General features: G+C 36.0%; 1 protein-coding gene across 9 annotated transcripts in view; it reads left to right on the top strand.

The window, feature by feature from the left end:
- The window catches only part of LOC145687193 (uncharacterized), a 277098-nt gene that overhangs the window by 77984 nt on the left and 183694 nt on the right, over positions 1-15420 (top strand). For 7 of the 9 annotated variants that reach the window (XM_081760661.1, XM_081760659.1, XM_081760677.1 and 4 more), the window contains 3 exons: positions 2604-2741; positions 3166-3348; positions 11150-11407. In XM_081760661.1, the coding sequence (XP_081616787.1) occupies positions 2604-2741; positions 3166-3348; positions 11150-11407 (579 nt within the window). The remainder of the gene's footprint in view (positions 1-2603; positions 2742-3165; positions 3349-11149; positions 11408-15420) is intronic. The other 2 variants (XM_081760670.1, XM_081760680.1) reach the window with 2 other exon arrangements.

The raw sequence follows: 15420 nt of genomic DNA, 5'->3' as shown, positions 1-15420 counted from the left end.
CAAGCAAAGCATACTATTATCGCACGCATGAAAATTCAGCCCAATTCGCACCCAAATTCGCTCTTGAGAATGTTACTAAATTTGGTGGTTTGGAAAAGAAAAGGTCACGAAAAAGTCATGAAATTTCATTTTGGAATTTTAGTAGACACCGTAAAGTAATAATATTTTACAGAAATATCAGTCCATTCGCAGGATTGGACAAAGAGCAAACGGTAGCGTATGCAAGAAACACCCATTTTGAAGGTAGAAAGTGTGGAGTTCAAAACGTAGTGCGTGTTTTTGTTACTGTGTTAGATCCTATTGCGGGATTCAAAGATTCGGACACAAACCTTATTAGTATTAATTGGAACCCCCTGTTGATTAGTAAGTCTCATATCTGTACTGCGGCTAAGAGTATAAAGCCCAATAATGCCGAACTCTAGCAATGCTTTCAGAGTAGTTATATTTTCCTTCAAAAATACTTTTTGCTCGCAATAAATCTAGTAACTAAAGAACTGTTCTTGCACTCACTAAGTAGAAAGCACACCATCTTCAAAGAGATAAATTTGTTGTAATAGTATATAAACACTTAAAATGTAAATGTGATATTTTCCAGTTGTGATAATTGAACTGAAATTAAAATGGTAAAAAAAAGTGCTGTTTATGATCTTGAATAGTTATTTGCAGTAGCACGAGCGTTAGCCGTCAAAATAAATTCATTATATTACTAAAAGATGTTGTACATGGTAGAGAGAAAAAGCGCGTCCATACAAGACAATGCTTAGCAAGATTGAATTGTGTTTAGAAGACGCATTGATATTTACAGACAACACGTAAACAAGAAGAAACAAGATATCAAGACAGCGTGTCTACTGAGATTTCATATTGTTGTGCTTGCAACAATAAAGTACGAGAAAATGCATAGATAGCAAGATTACTTGTTCTTTCGCAGTTGATCAGTGAAGACAGAAAAGTGAGGAAACATTTCCGATTTCTTGTTACGTTAGTAGTCTTCTGAAAACCACACTATCTATATATTAAAATGTTAGGTTCATATGTTTGTGTTCAAGAAAATTTTATATGTTTGTGGCCAGTTCTTTTGGGGGACAATCATATCTCAGAAACCACAAACTAGAAAGATGCCGTTTTCACTGCGATTGCAAATTTTGTGTAGATTGTTCAGTTCTTGTTGAATGTTTAAGAAACATGGCCGTTATTTCTTGATTGCATTTTAAGGGTACATTAAAAGCGCTGAATTTTTTTTAAAAAAAAATTAAAGCATGATATCCTGCGAGTTATACATTCCAACATAGTATGTATCTGACGTTTGTTGCATTGCCAAATGATAATGAAAAACAAAGGATAATCATTTCTCCAGTCTAAGATGAATCTTTATTGTTTGGAGTGTTTTGCCATGTATCACTAACATTATAATTAATTGTGTGTGTATTGCTTATTACATACTACATGCAAGACGAAAGAAAACACTGATCATACATAAATTTGAAACTCCAACCAGAAGTAGGCTCAAATCTTGCAAACGGTGCGAGATATTGAAAAAATAATTTTAAAAATTTCTATTATGGTACCCCTTACCGATTTTTATCAAGACGTATTTCACCTGTGTCTGTAAAGGGACATGTACAGATGTTGTGAGGAATGACAAAGACGTGCTGTGATGTGCTGTGTAGAGAGCACAGGTTCAGTTAGTTACAGTTGAAACAGGAAAAAAAAAAAAAAAAAAAAAAACAGTTACTTGTTCAAAAGTTCCTGTAGTTAAGCCACTATATCGAACACCAACCTTCGTATAATATGTTTTTATATAAATAGTATATATACTTCGTGGAGTGATAGAACATAGAACGAAAGAAAAATGTTCTAGAAAACTATTAAAATGGAGAAAAAAACAAAATAAACTTTCCAATATTTCTGTAGTTTTATGTTTTCTTGAAATATTCTGTTTTAGTTAAACGTCCTTCTTTAGCACTGAGGCGATATGAGACGTGGGATTACAGCTTAACGTAGGATCTCAACCATTGTGTCTGGCACCAGCGATCGAAAGCTGTTCTCCAGATAGTAATTTAGTAGCAAGATTATAAGAGATAATGTTATAAGGCCACCAGATTTAGGAAATGAAACAGCAAGACCTCGCCAAACTAGCATAATTTGTCAGATATATCCTTGTTGTCTCGTTATTTATTTATTTATTTGTTTTAATGATTAAATTTCTTGTAAAAGGATTAGTATTTCCTTCAAATCAGTGTAGAAGTTTATACAAGAAATTACTTTTGTACTACTTAAGTACGAACCAAAAACTGGACACTTTATTTTGAAAAGGGGCATTTTGCGTTTGAAGTTTTCTCGAATTTCTGACAAAGGGAAAATCCCATGAAAATCCGAACCCCTCTAATGCGTTCAAATTTTTAAGGCTCTCCCACCGGAAATCGAACCTGGAACCACGTGTACCAAAAGCGTTCGCATTAACCATTGTACATCGGGAAGGAACATATATTAGTGTTCATACCAGCATTAAGTTACTCTTCAGTAGTATTCTGTGAATATTTGCGTGTATTTCGATTTCTTGTATTTTTACTATCATGTGTGTCCATATTTGTAATTTACAGGACTTCCAGAAATACACATCTAGTTTACAAAACGAAAATATCAAATTAAAGAAGCAGATTGAAAGCTTAAACGAGAAGCTGAAGGAAAAAGAACGTACGCTTGACACTTTGAATCAGAACTTACTGAATGCAGAAAAGGTAAGTTCAAGAAGGGCAGGTTCGTACATTAATTTCAAGCCTGAATTTGGAATTAATTCTTATACAAATGCTGCAGAAATATTTTGTAATCAGAAGTCTTCCTCACTATAAAATATCACATCATCTTGATTGTGTTTTTACCTTCTCCTGAAAGGAAACATAAAATAATTGTTCTTGGATCAGTCTTATGCAATGTTTGACAGTTTCAATTATCAATATTGTGACTTAATTTGAGATATGCTTCAATTTCGAGTTACGTACTTTATTTAATTTACTGTTTTTATTAATATCATAGAATTGCATGAAGTCTCGTTTGCAACAGAGAGCATGTGGATTATGCACCAATATTCTGCACTTTCTGAAATGCATTTTATTTGTTTTAATTTGGCTATGATTGTTATTTATTTATTCATTTTTTTCGTAGTCAGCTCGTGAAATTAGAGATGTATTGACGACAGAAGTGGCAAATAAGCATGACCAGATTCTTGCTTTGAAAAAAGATATTCAAGTACTGGAGGAGAATCTAAAGCAAGCTAGCACGCAAACACACTTTAAAGATGAAATAATTAAGGAAATGAGGAAAGAACTTAAATTTTTAAGAAGTAGGGTATGTTTCATTAATTATCCAATAAAGGGTATTGATGTGCATGAATCCAAATGGAGTGGCACTTTAAAGGTTAAAATTTATGGAAACAATAACGATATATTGTCCAGGGATTATTAATGGTATAAACTGCCATTTTGAGTTCAGTTACAAACTTGTAGGACAAAGATATGGGTTCGCTAGACAAGATAATTTTATAAAACATACATGTAAAAGAAGTTTAGTTTTATGTACTGTATGTATGCTAAGTTCTTCGATCTACATTATTCTTAGACTTTAGGAAAAAAGAAAGAAGGTAGGCGCGATGGCTCAGTTTTATATTGCTCACTTTTGGTATGAAAGATTCTTAGTTCCATCCTAGGCCATGTAAGTTTGTAGCAGACATTATCTTGTCCATGGGTTTGCTTTGGAGTTTCGCGCTCCCTAATGTGTTCTCATTCTTCAATTCTGTCATCGTCATTCAGTTGAAAGCATCTTGTGTCTTCTTTAGCGTATAGGGTATAACCAGACATTAAACTAAAGCACTCATTTCAAGAAGAATGAACAGCTTGTATAAGCAGCTTGTTTTGTTTTCTGTATGTATTTGCTATCGTTTATTTGCTATGTATTCGCTAAATTGATCTGACAGTGAGTTGCTATGTAGCAGCTGCGTATATTAAGATATTAATTAGTACATATGCATAGGCATTTTACAAATGTTAATAGTTCTTTTTAACCCTGGAACACTAAACATTCATAAATTTTACAACTGGCAAAGTTAGTAATAACGTAACTTCTTAGGGATATAAGGCTAAATGTGTATTGGGCTGGTCCAAAAGTGTGGAAACACCTTAATAAATATAACCAAAGTTATAATGTAGGTGGGGAATAGAAAATGTTTGAGGACACATCACAATGACATCCGCCATCTTGAATTTTACACAATTGTTTTAAATGGAAACCACAGCATGTGATATGTCGTAGAAATTGAATGACACTACAGTGCTCTAGCACGAGCAAATACGAAGTTATGATTGTTTCTTTGTTGTGTTCCCTACAAAAGAAGTTAGTAATACAGCAAGGAGCATGCACTGTTACAGGACATTTTCCATGTGTTCCTCATTCCGGTCGATTGTCAGAAACATTCTTAAGTTTTTAGTTAAGCAAAACCTTGTGCAAAGTGTCCGCTGTAATGTTGGAACAAGCATCCACGTTCCTTGAGATGCTGAACATCCACAATTTTCACCGCATACACAACAGACTTCACATGGGTTCACAGGTAATAATCCAGTGGCGTCATGTTAGGGGAACAAGGGAGCCATTTCACAGCATCTCACCTTGACCAATCCACGTATTAGGAAGCTGCTGATTAAGGTACTCACGGACACAGGTACCATAATAGGTTAGGCGCCGTCGTGCTGAAAAAACTTAGGGAAATGATCCAGTCTCCGACATTAGTTATTGCAAGATGTCGTCTTCTAACATAAACTTAGGGGAATGATCCAGGCTCCGACATTAGTTATTGCAAGATGTCGTCTTCTAACATGCGCTGACAACCCATCGCTGTCAGGGTCCCATCGATGAAGAATGAACCCACAACGCAAGTCCCCCACAGTTCACACCGCACCATCACCTTGCCAAGAACAGCTGTGTATGCAGCAAACCAATGCTGACCAGTACCGCACGGTCTGTTTGTTAATCTCGCCCGAGACGTAAAAGCTTGCCCTATCAGCAAACAATAGTCAGAGGTGAATTCGAGGTTATACCGTAGCTGCTGTATGGCTCATTGAGCAAATTCCAGACGACGATCTAGATAATTTTCTGTGTGATGTTGTGAATTTGTAGCTTCTAAAGTGTCACTTATTCAGTGACACAATACGCATGATTAAGGTGCGGCTAACACCACTTTCACGGACTACACTAGGCGTGCTTCTCTAAAGACTTTTATTGCATGATGCTAATACTGACACAGTTTTTGCCTTGTCTGTCGCCATGCGTGGTCTTGTGTCGATCTGGTGCAGATCCGGTTTCTAAGGATTTGTTCAGCACTTTGAAGACAATACATTGCATATGGGAGTTCTTGCCGGTTGACGACGGTTAAAATCTTCTGCAATTACCCTGATACTTCGTTCTCCAAAGATCAGCACGAACTCAATATGCTCTGCATGCATCAAGGCTATCTTCTGCTAGCAGTCACCTGCAACGATACGAAAAAATGAACAGTTATGACTTGGTAATGGTTAGCACTAGAGCAAAAATAATAGTGCCATTCAATTTCTACGAAATTTTGCTATTGAAATGACAGCACATGCTATGGTTTCTATTTAAGACAGTTGCGAAAAATATACCTTTCAATTTTTTTTCTTTTTTTTATTATTTTCTATAAAACTTAATTCCAGCGCGAAGAACGGACATTTCAGGTAGTGGGATATACATTTCATTATTTGTAACTTAATATTGGTTGTACACAGAGGCAGTTAGTAACTAGGAATCAAGCTTAGTAATGCAACTCAGTTAGAAGTATGGTAGTTATATGAAATACAGAATACAAAGTAGAAACTTAGTATGCATAAATTATAGTAGATTTAAAACGCATTGTGTTGCATGGAAATTTAGAATATATATTAAGTACACCCTTGTGCAAATTAATGGAATCAAACTTCATTTGCAGCATAATCGGATTCTTGCAGCTGCTAACACTATTGTTCGTTAGTATCTTGTTTCTTTCAGAAAATTGCAAGTTCAGGAGTTTCTAAAACGTTGTATTGTAGTTAGATGTAGTTGTGGGTGACTTTTGGTGCACTTAATAGTGTTTTTGTAAGCGAAGGCTCACTTTGCCGTTGCGTGTTATTTTTGTATTTAAAGTATGAGATGGATATTAATCCAAGAAAGGGGCAAGCTAATTGTGACACTAAACGAAATACTTCCCTAAGCCAAAGCGTTGTTGTAAGCGAAAGCTCACTTTCTCACTTCGTGTTATTTTTGTATTTAAAGAGTGAGATGAATATTAGTCCAAGAAAGAGGCAAGCTGTTGTGACAATAAACGAAAACACTTCCCTAAACCAAAGTGAGATTGTTGCTAAGTGTGGTATTAACCCAAGTGCTATAAGTGAAATTCATAACCTCAAGAGCCAAGCGGGTTCTATTGCTCCACGTAGGAAAGGGAAATGCGGCCGAAAATGCGCATCAACCACTATCGATGCCCCTTACTTGTTACGTGCAAGGAAAATTGACCCAGAGAAGTAGTTTTATCTTTAAAAAGATCTGTGTTGGAAGGTGGCAGTAAGGCAAAAAGATGAAAGGCGATTGGATTGGCGATTGGCGATTGACAAAAGGCAATTGGAGGAAAGTGTTGTTCCCTGATGAGAGCCACTTTTTGGTCCAAGGGTGTAGGTTCGACACACTCGTCGGGTGACTGGCGAACACATTTCACAGAAACATTCATCAAATAGTGAAACACTGAGATATTTTGGTGATGATTTTCCTACAGTAATCCAGGAACACTTGTCTCTGTTGAAAGAATGATGAACAGTAACAAATACATCAGTGTGCTATAGTCCAGAGTGATTCCAGAGCTTAATATACTTCAAGGAATGGATCTGGCATTTTCCAATAAGACCTAGTCAAACAATTTTTCGAAGAGAAGGAGGTAAATGTTGTGACTGGTCTGAAAACTCACCGGATATAAATCCGATAGAAAATTCATGGTCTATTTGCAAGAATAAATTCAGGTAAGAGGATTCCACAACAAAAGACAAACTTATTTCAGTTCTAAATAAAGCGTGGCTCCATAATGATGTACTCAGTGCAACGTTAACTTACACCAGAATACAGATGCTGAGCAAAGCAACGTTTTATTATAAAATAATAATTGTGACAGTTTCAGATATCTAACATATCCTTCTTCAGACACTATCGAAAATAAATGAGAATGCATATCTTTCATATCTTTCGATATGCATTTTCATTTATTTTCGATAGTGTCTGAAGAAGGATATGTTAGATATCTGAAACTGTCACAATTATTATTTTATAATAAAACGTTGCTTTGCTCAGCATTTGTATTTTAGTGTAAGTTATTGAATATAGCAAAGCTAGTATGAATCAGTTATCAGTGCAACGTGTAAAAAACCTTGTGGACTCTATGCTACAGAGAATATAAATGTTAATTCATGTCAAAGGTGCACATACTAAATGTAGCAGTCAGGAAGGAGAAAAAGATTCGTCGAAATAAAATGTTGACAGAAGTTAGTGATTTTAGTAAATATAATATTAGTTATGTAACATATTGTACACGTTGACATATATATATTATATATGTGTGTGTTCCATATTTGTAAACAAAACCACGTGCTTCTAACTTGTAAACAAAATCACGTATTCTCTTACTACAATTACTACGAGCAAGTAGACGACAGACACCGTTATCATCTCCAGGACAGGTGACAAGGAGGACACTAGTACCGCCGCTGACCTTGAAGAGGGTATAAACACTCTGCGAGACCTCCATAGGTATTAGCTTCGGTTGGTCATTCCCTCTCTTAGCTTGCATGGAGCTCTGAGATATCTAACAACCTAACCCAAGCCTTTTAGCTTGCGTGGAACTCTTGAGATCTTCTGCCTCCTTAGCTGCCTTGAACTCTGTTTTCCTGTCTGCTTAGCTTGCCTAGATATCCGTGGGACCTTAACCTCTCTTTGCTTGTCTGGAGCATTGAGAATTTCTAACCATAACCACTTAGCTTGCTTGGAGTTCTGTAGTATCCTTCCCTTGCTGCCTGGGCCTTGTGCTATTTTATCCAGACATACATAGAGAGACCTACATGTTAACTACATAGAGAACATTGTATTGGTCTCCGAACCACAATTAGAGTGATTTTGTGGTTATATTTGTATATAACAAGACTTAAGAGGTTGTGGGAGAAAATCGAAAATACCGTGTCCTAAATTGCTCTTTCTTAGGAAGGTGGTTTTACAGGAAGGTAATTTTAGAATATATTTAATGATTATCTATTATTGGAATTATCGGTAATTCAAATGATAGCAATTATAACTTACGCTGCATTACATATATGGAAATTTAGGCCATAAATTAATGAAATAAAAGAAACAAAGTAATTTATTGAAGATTATAGTGCTGCATTTGTTATGGTCGGAGTGTAAATATAGTTCCAACGTCAATGTGAACTCAGATCTACTCGTAATAGTCAAGTTTGAACAAACCATAAACACAATTTGCGACGAGTAATTACGAACACTGATGACAGAGAGCAGTTGCGCTATTTTGAACCATTCAATATTGATGAAACCGACGTAGAAAATTACCTGGAACGCTTCAAACACTATTGTCTAGCCAATAATGTTTCTGGTACCAAAAGAAAAAAATATTCTTATATTGGTAATGGTAATTCAGTGTATCAAATGCTAAAGGAATTGGTTGCTCCAAAACTTGTCGCTGCCTTAGGTTATCAAAGTATTAAGGATCTTAAAAATCATCTTCACAAAGATTCTAACTTCATTGTGGAGAGATACAGATTCCACAACATAAAACAACAGACCGAGTAGCCATGCCAAGGTTATATTTTGCAGTTGAAAGAGCAAGCCGACAAGTGTCAGTTTGGATGTTTCTGTAATAACGCTATACGCGATCAAATTGTGTGTGGAGTAGTTAACGAAATAGGTCATAAAAAAATGTTAACGACGTGTGACTTACCCATAAATAAGGCAATAGACATAGTTAACCAAATCGAATTATTATGAACAAGAGTTGATCGACTGCCATACCAAAGAACCAGATTTAAAAGTACAGATGACTACAACAATAAGAGTACATCATAATTACCTATTAACTGCACAGCCTGTGGACGAAATCATGCTAAATTCTAATCTCCAGCTAAGGGAGCAAAATCCCGAATGCGTGGTCTGTATAATCACTTTGTCCAGTGCTGTAAAAATCAAGCCACGATAGTGAGTTCATAACCGGAATGAGTAAACGAAGTGCCAGAAGAAAACACTAAAGTGCAGTAAAATGTTGCTGACTTTATTATGAAGAAACTTTAGATAACTTAGTGTCATTTACTTTGGAAGACACTACCGACTATATGGAAGATTTCCAAATTAAACCCATAGATGAGAACAATGAAGACGAATGCCAAGAAATAAACGAATACAATGGTTCACTGTGCGAAGATCAAGAAAGCAATCTAAACCTTAGAGAATGATGAATGGAGATTCTGATGTGTAATGGCATGGATTTAATATTAATAACCGACATAGAAATACCATATTTTGTATTTAAAAAAAAAAAAAAAAAAATGTTTAAGCAATTTCTGTCTCCTACCAAGTAAAGATAAGTTTATGAATTGATGAAATACCGAAATTCAGGCATTGGGGAAAGAATGCTATTTTTTTTAACATATAGCACTGCATATTCAGCACCACTCAATATTTACCAGGAAACTCTGTCTTGTGGAGCTATTGGAACCAACTTGCTCTATCGATTTAGTCTGAAAGTAAGCTCCACCAACTCCACATCCAGACAGAATTCAGTTCAGAAAGAAGAAAAACAAGTTGCTCAATATGTACTAATGGAAAGAAATAAACATAACCTAATGGAGAATCACATGAAGACACAATCAACTGAACGTATTGAACTTAAGAGGAAATAAAAAGGAAAGAAACTAACAAGAAAGATGAAGAAAATAAAGGGAATAAGCTCCAAAGAAAGTGGAGGCCAAAAAGGCGATATCAAAAGTGTTAGAAATTCACAAGAAAGATGAAAATGAAGGAAGTAGGCTCCAAAGGAAGTGGGAGGTCGAAAAGGCGATAACGAGTATGAAAGAAATTGACAAGAAAGATGAGAATAAGAAGAAAGTAAGGCTCGAGCATGAACAAACGTAAAGGAGAAAAGAAAAAGTTAGACAACAAATACTGGGAAAAGAAAAAAGTAAAAGAAAGTTACAAAAAGAAAAGGAAAGAATGTTGTAGGCATGACATTTGTAGGGCGCAGAATGTTACTAATATGCATGGCAGTCAGATAGAAGAAAAAGATTTATCGAAATAATATGTTGTTGACAGTAGTTAGTGATTTTAGGAAATATATTAGTTACGTAACATATATTTAATGATTATCGATTATTGGGATTATCGGTAATTCTAATGATAACAATTATTACTTACGTTACATTAAATATATAGAAGTGTAGGCCGAGTTAGTTCATGGAATAAAAGAAATAAATAAATTAACTAAAGATTATAGTACTGTAGATGTTATGGTCGGGGTCTAAATGTAGTTCCAACGTCAATGTGAATTCAGATATACTCGGTAATAGTCATGTTTGAGCAAACCATAAATTTACAAATATTGAGCGGTAGTTTATTTACTACACTAAATGTTAAAACTCTGCTTTATACATGTCAGTTTACGTTTTATGTGAATATATGATCCACAGCACAAAATGTCGTTGATTCCATTAATTTGCACAAGGATGTGGTATTAGTTTTGCTATGTATGCAATGCTAGGTTAATAGATATTTAATTTTGTATTTTTTTCTTTTTCTTTGATAAAGATGCACTATTTTAGTTAAATCTAGTGTTGCTGCGCTTCCCTCATTATTTTTCTCCTCTTGGCTGGATTTCTTGTTACTCAATCCTTACCTATTTCTTCTTTACCCATGTCTTCTGGACTTCCTCACCCTCGTTGTTTCTGTTCTCAGTCAATCTTGGATTCAAAGAAATGAGTGAAAATGTAAGTGAATGTGAATGAACAACTCTTCATGGTAATAATTTTGAAGTTATTTTCAGTTTGAACGTCATTTTCTCTTCCAGATGGCCGTTGTAGATACTTCTGTAGACAGGGTTAAAAGTCAGAGTCAAGGTGATGTTTTGTGGAAGGTAACTAACTGTTCGGGACAGTGTATGGGACATTGTGTGATGTTCAGTGATAACCATTCTAACAAGTGCCAAAATTTACCTGAGAAACAGTATAGTAAAGAGTGCAATGAAAGTGATTCTAAAGGGGAAGAATCGGTTATTGACGGTGATGGATATTTGAAACCCCATGACAACATCAATACATCTAATCAGGTAGGAATCAGAGACTTGTTTTTTGTTGAGTTGTGCTTAAATCGGTTTTTGAAAATAATCAGTCAGAAATGATTGAAGATTTATGTGTTATTAATTTCTTTTCGTTATTCACAAATGTGCACACATATGCATTTCGTGTATGTACGTTGGTTATGCACAGTAGGTTCCTCAAAAGTAGATACTCACTTACAGAGTTTCTTTCGATGTATCGGTAACTTCGAAATAGGGAGAACTATTACTTATAGAAACTATAGAATACAAATTGACTTCCAAATGTAGTGTCAGTGTTCTCAACTATTGATCAGTTTAGATGATACAGACTGGAGCCATTTTGTGTCGTCTTTTGTGTAAGTGCACAGGTGAATAATATGCTGACCAAACTTTGCTTCTAAGACTGAATTTAGGAAATATAGAAGAGAGGGATCGAACGAAAATTAATTCCGTGTTTGTTGTAATGTAGTTCATTGAGTAGCGTAGTTTATTAACCGTACTACTAATGACGATGCAAACAATCTTATCAGTTTTACGTCCCACGTTTATGCAGGCTGGGCTAGAGGAAATGGGAGAGCCCCGAGAAAACCCACGAATACGGTGTTTGTTCATCACAAAGCCCAGTTGGCGCGAGCTGGGATCGAACCAGAGACCCCACGCACCAGAGGTAAACACCCTACCATTGAGCCACCGTCCCCCCTAATGACGATGTGAGTTTAGCATCGGAACGAAACGGTGTGCGGAAATACATTCTTTGAATATTTGAAGTAAAATTATCTTTTTGCGAATATATAGGTAGAAATGAGAACACATTTCTGTGACGTAAACTTTGAGATTTTTCTAGGCTACTGCAATGTAATCGAGTCTACTTACCCCGAAAGTGAAGAAATTGTATAGGTTAGCATCCATTTTTTGCTAGTTACTGTACTACCACAACACATTGTATATTTCAATTTAAACCTGTTCTATTTTTGATGCATAGTAGAAATATTCTTTTTCAGTGTTTTGTGTGCGCTTGTCGTTTCCATGGTATGTCATCACCAAGGATTTTTGATCATTGGGAGGATTCTTGCCACACATGTAAAAGTTTCCATATATCTCGGTTTTCTGCTTATTTCTTTTGTTTTAACGTAAGAATCCCGCGTATGTATCTCATCAGTCTGCAAGAAGATAAAATATACGGCACAAACTTGTCAACTAGTTTAATGTTCGCTTCTTCCTCAGCAAATGTAGTACCAACCTATAGAGGCCCCAAATTTTGTTTACGGATGTTTATTATACTGTAGCGTTTTTAGTTCGAAACACTCGTAAATGCGGCATTGCAATTTTTTTTTTTACTTACTTACTTACTTACTTACTTACAGATTTGAAGTATGAAATAACCTGATGTAATGCTATTTAAAAATATATGTAACTTTATGTTGGGTTGGCAGCATTCTTAATCTTGAGGTGTTGTTGAGTACGTCAAATAATGTCCGCCTATCGACATTTACATGTTACAAAATTCCATTGATTTTTATCGATTAGTTTAAAAGTTACAAGGGAATTTTAAGATAAATGGTCCACCCTTTATATAGATAGATAGATAGATAGATGGATAGATAGATAGATATCCCTATATATATATATACCATATGTATATATAATCCCAAAAAGGAAAGTCTCGAAAGTGCTGGGGACGGAGGGAAACTATTCGTGTCTTTGTTGACATTACTGTTGTGTTTGTTGTTTTTCCCACTCCCAAACACCTCGCTGGACATTCAGTCTTTGCTTGACAAACGTTTGTAATGGAGCGCTCTTTCTTGGCGCTACCGCCAAATGCGAAGTTCACACAGTTATTCGGTTTTTGAACGCAAAGGGCGTTAGACCGATTGAAATTCATCGATAATTGACGGAAGTGTATGGCGAGTCGTACATGAATGTCAGAAATAAACACAGTGGTGTAGTGAGTTTGCAGCTGGCCGTACTGAATTCATGACAAAGAAAGGAGCGGGAGGCCATCAAATTTCAATGAGACAGTCGCGAAAGTTGAGCAAATCGGTGATTACTACCTGTTTCCTAAGTTGAAAGAACATTTGGGCGGGAACTCGTTCCATCAACGACGACGAGGGGGAAGATGAGATTCAGTTCTTATTCAAACATATGGTGGCGAGTTGTTATGACATAAGTAAACAAAAACTGCGACATTGCGTACAAAACTGCATCGACCGAAGTGTCACTTATGTACGAAAATAGGTAAATGTATAAGCTTTAACCCTAGAAAGACCGGGGGGGGGGGGGGGGAGATTTTGCCCGCGAGTTCTTTTCTATTTAGTTTAATATGTATTCAGGATGTATTCAGGATTAATATGTATTCAGGATGCTCTGTTTTTTGTTTTTGTTCCTTTTGATGACAGGTTCATTTTAGCTTTTTTTTTTTTTTTTTTTTTTTTCAACTGGAATATACTGCATTGTTTTTTGTAAAAAATATAATTCATGATGTTTGGGCCGATTTGACCCTCCCCCTGGTCATAGATGCTACGCGTCTTTACTTCCTCGAAATTCCTGTCATTTGTGTGTGTTTGTTTTTTTTTGTTTTTTTTAATCTAAAACTTGTATTACTATTTTAAAATGTTATTTTTCTCCTTTATATAAACACTCAGGCTTTCATAGAACTTGTCGAGTGTTAGTTATAATACTGGTTTTCTGCATAGTATTATAAGAAATTTGGTATAATATAGAGGGTGGTCCAAAAGTAGTGTAAGGATCCCCACGTCGCGGTGCTATGCAATAGCCATGCGTACTACATGTGTTAATAGTAAATAAGAACAGACGACGGTCCCGAAGACGAGTCGCTCACCATCGCCAACAGTCGGAAGGACGAGAATCAACGAAGGAAGCCGACAATACAAGATAAAAGGGAACTGCACGCCTCGACCAACATCAATCTTCCCGGATTGATCGAAACACCTAAAACCCCTCTCACGACGCTTGGTCACCGAGAGGTACCCATCCTTATACCCACGAGGCTTGATCACCGGGTTCCTTTCCTCTTTCTCACGACGCACGGTCACCAAGAGTGAGATACCTAATCTACACTTCTCTCACGACGCACGGTCACCGAGAGTACCTCACCTCAAAGCCCACGACGCTTGGTCACCGGGCTCCTATCTTAATCTTACCTAAGTAGATATTAGAGGAATTACTTATTATAATTTGTGTATATAAGAAGACTTTTTATAATAATTAAATGGTGAAGGGAAAGTCCAAATCCCGAGTACATTTTATTGCTTTACCCAAGAAATTTTACATGGTGGAGGCGCCGGGTACAATAATCTCAAAACTAAACAATAATATCTATCGAGTTCGCATGCCCCATAATTTCAGAGACAGAGAACAGAATATCTCTATCGATAGAATCAAACTTTACCATGATGACGAGGAACACATACCACACGAAGATAATGAAGAACACAGCGGATAAGACGACGAAACGAGCAAAAAGAAGAAGACAGAAAAAAAAGATTACCATCATCCCAGTAGATATAAACGAGCGACATGTGAAGCGCACTCTTCATGTTTCAGCGGCAGACAAAGAAGAAAGAAAAAATGACAAGAAATAAAATGTGGAATAGAAGAAAACAAGATACACCATATGATGCAGGTAACTATTTGAAGTGACCAAACCTGGTACATATCTTAGTATTCGAATCGCAAGCGATCCTTTGTCTTTTTTTTTTTTTTCATTCTTTTAATTCTCCACCTGCATTCTGTCGTTCAAACAAGCATCCATACATACAATTTCCTTCAGTGAACAAAATTACAAGCCAGCATTTTCTTTCCGCTTCGAGCGAACGAGCTTCACAAGGCTAGCAACAACATTTTTTCTCTTCACTTCTCCGCTGCGAATCATATACCTATCTCTAACATATTGACCTACATATACAGAGTGTTAAGAAAAACAGGACTTTTGATTGGCAAACTTTTTTCCGGCGTGACTACATTTATCAAAGTACTGACTTTAACCGTTCTTTAAGTGTATT

Source organism: Thermobia domestica, chromosome 1, assembly GCF_964235325.1.
Source record: "Thermobia domestica chromosome 1, izTheDome1.hap1.1, whole genome shotgun sequence".
Classification (NCBI taxonomy): Eukaryota; Metazoa; Arthropoda; class Insecta; order Zygentoma; family Lepismatidae; genus Thermobia; species Thermobia domestica.
The sequence above is the reverse complement of the archived record's forward strand: the minus strand, read 5'-3'. Positions and strand labels throughout refer to the sequence as shown.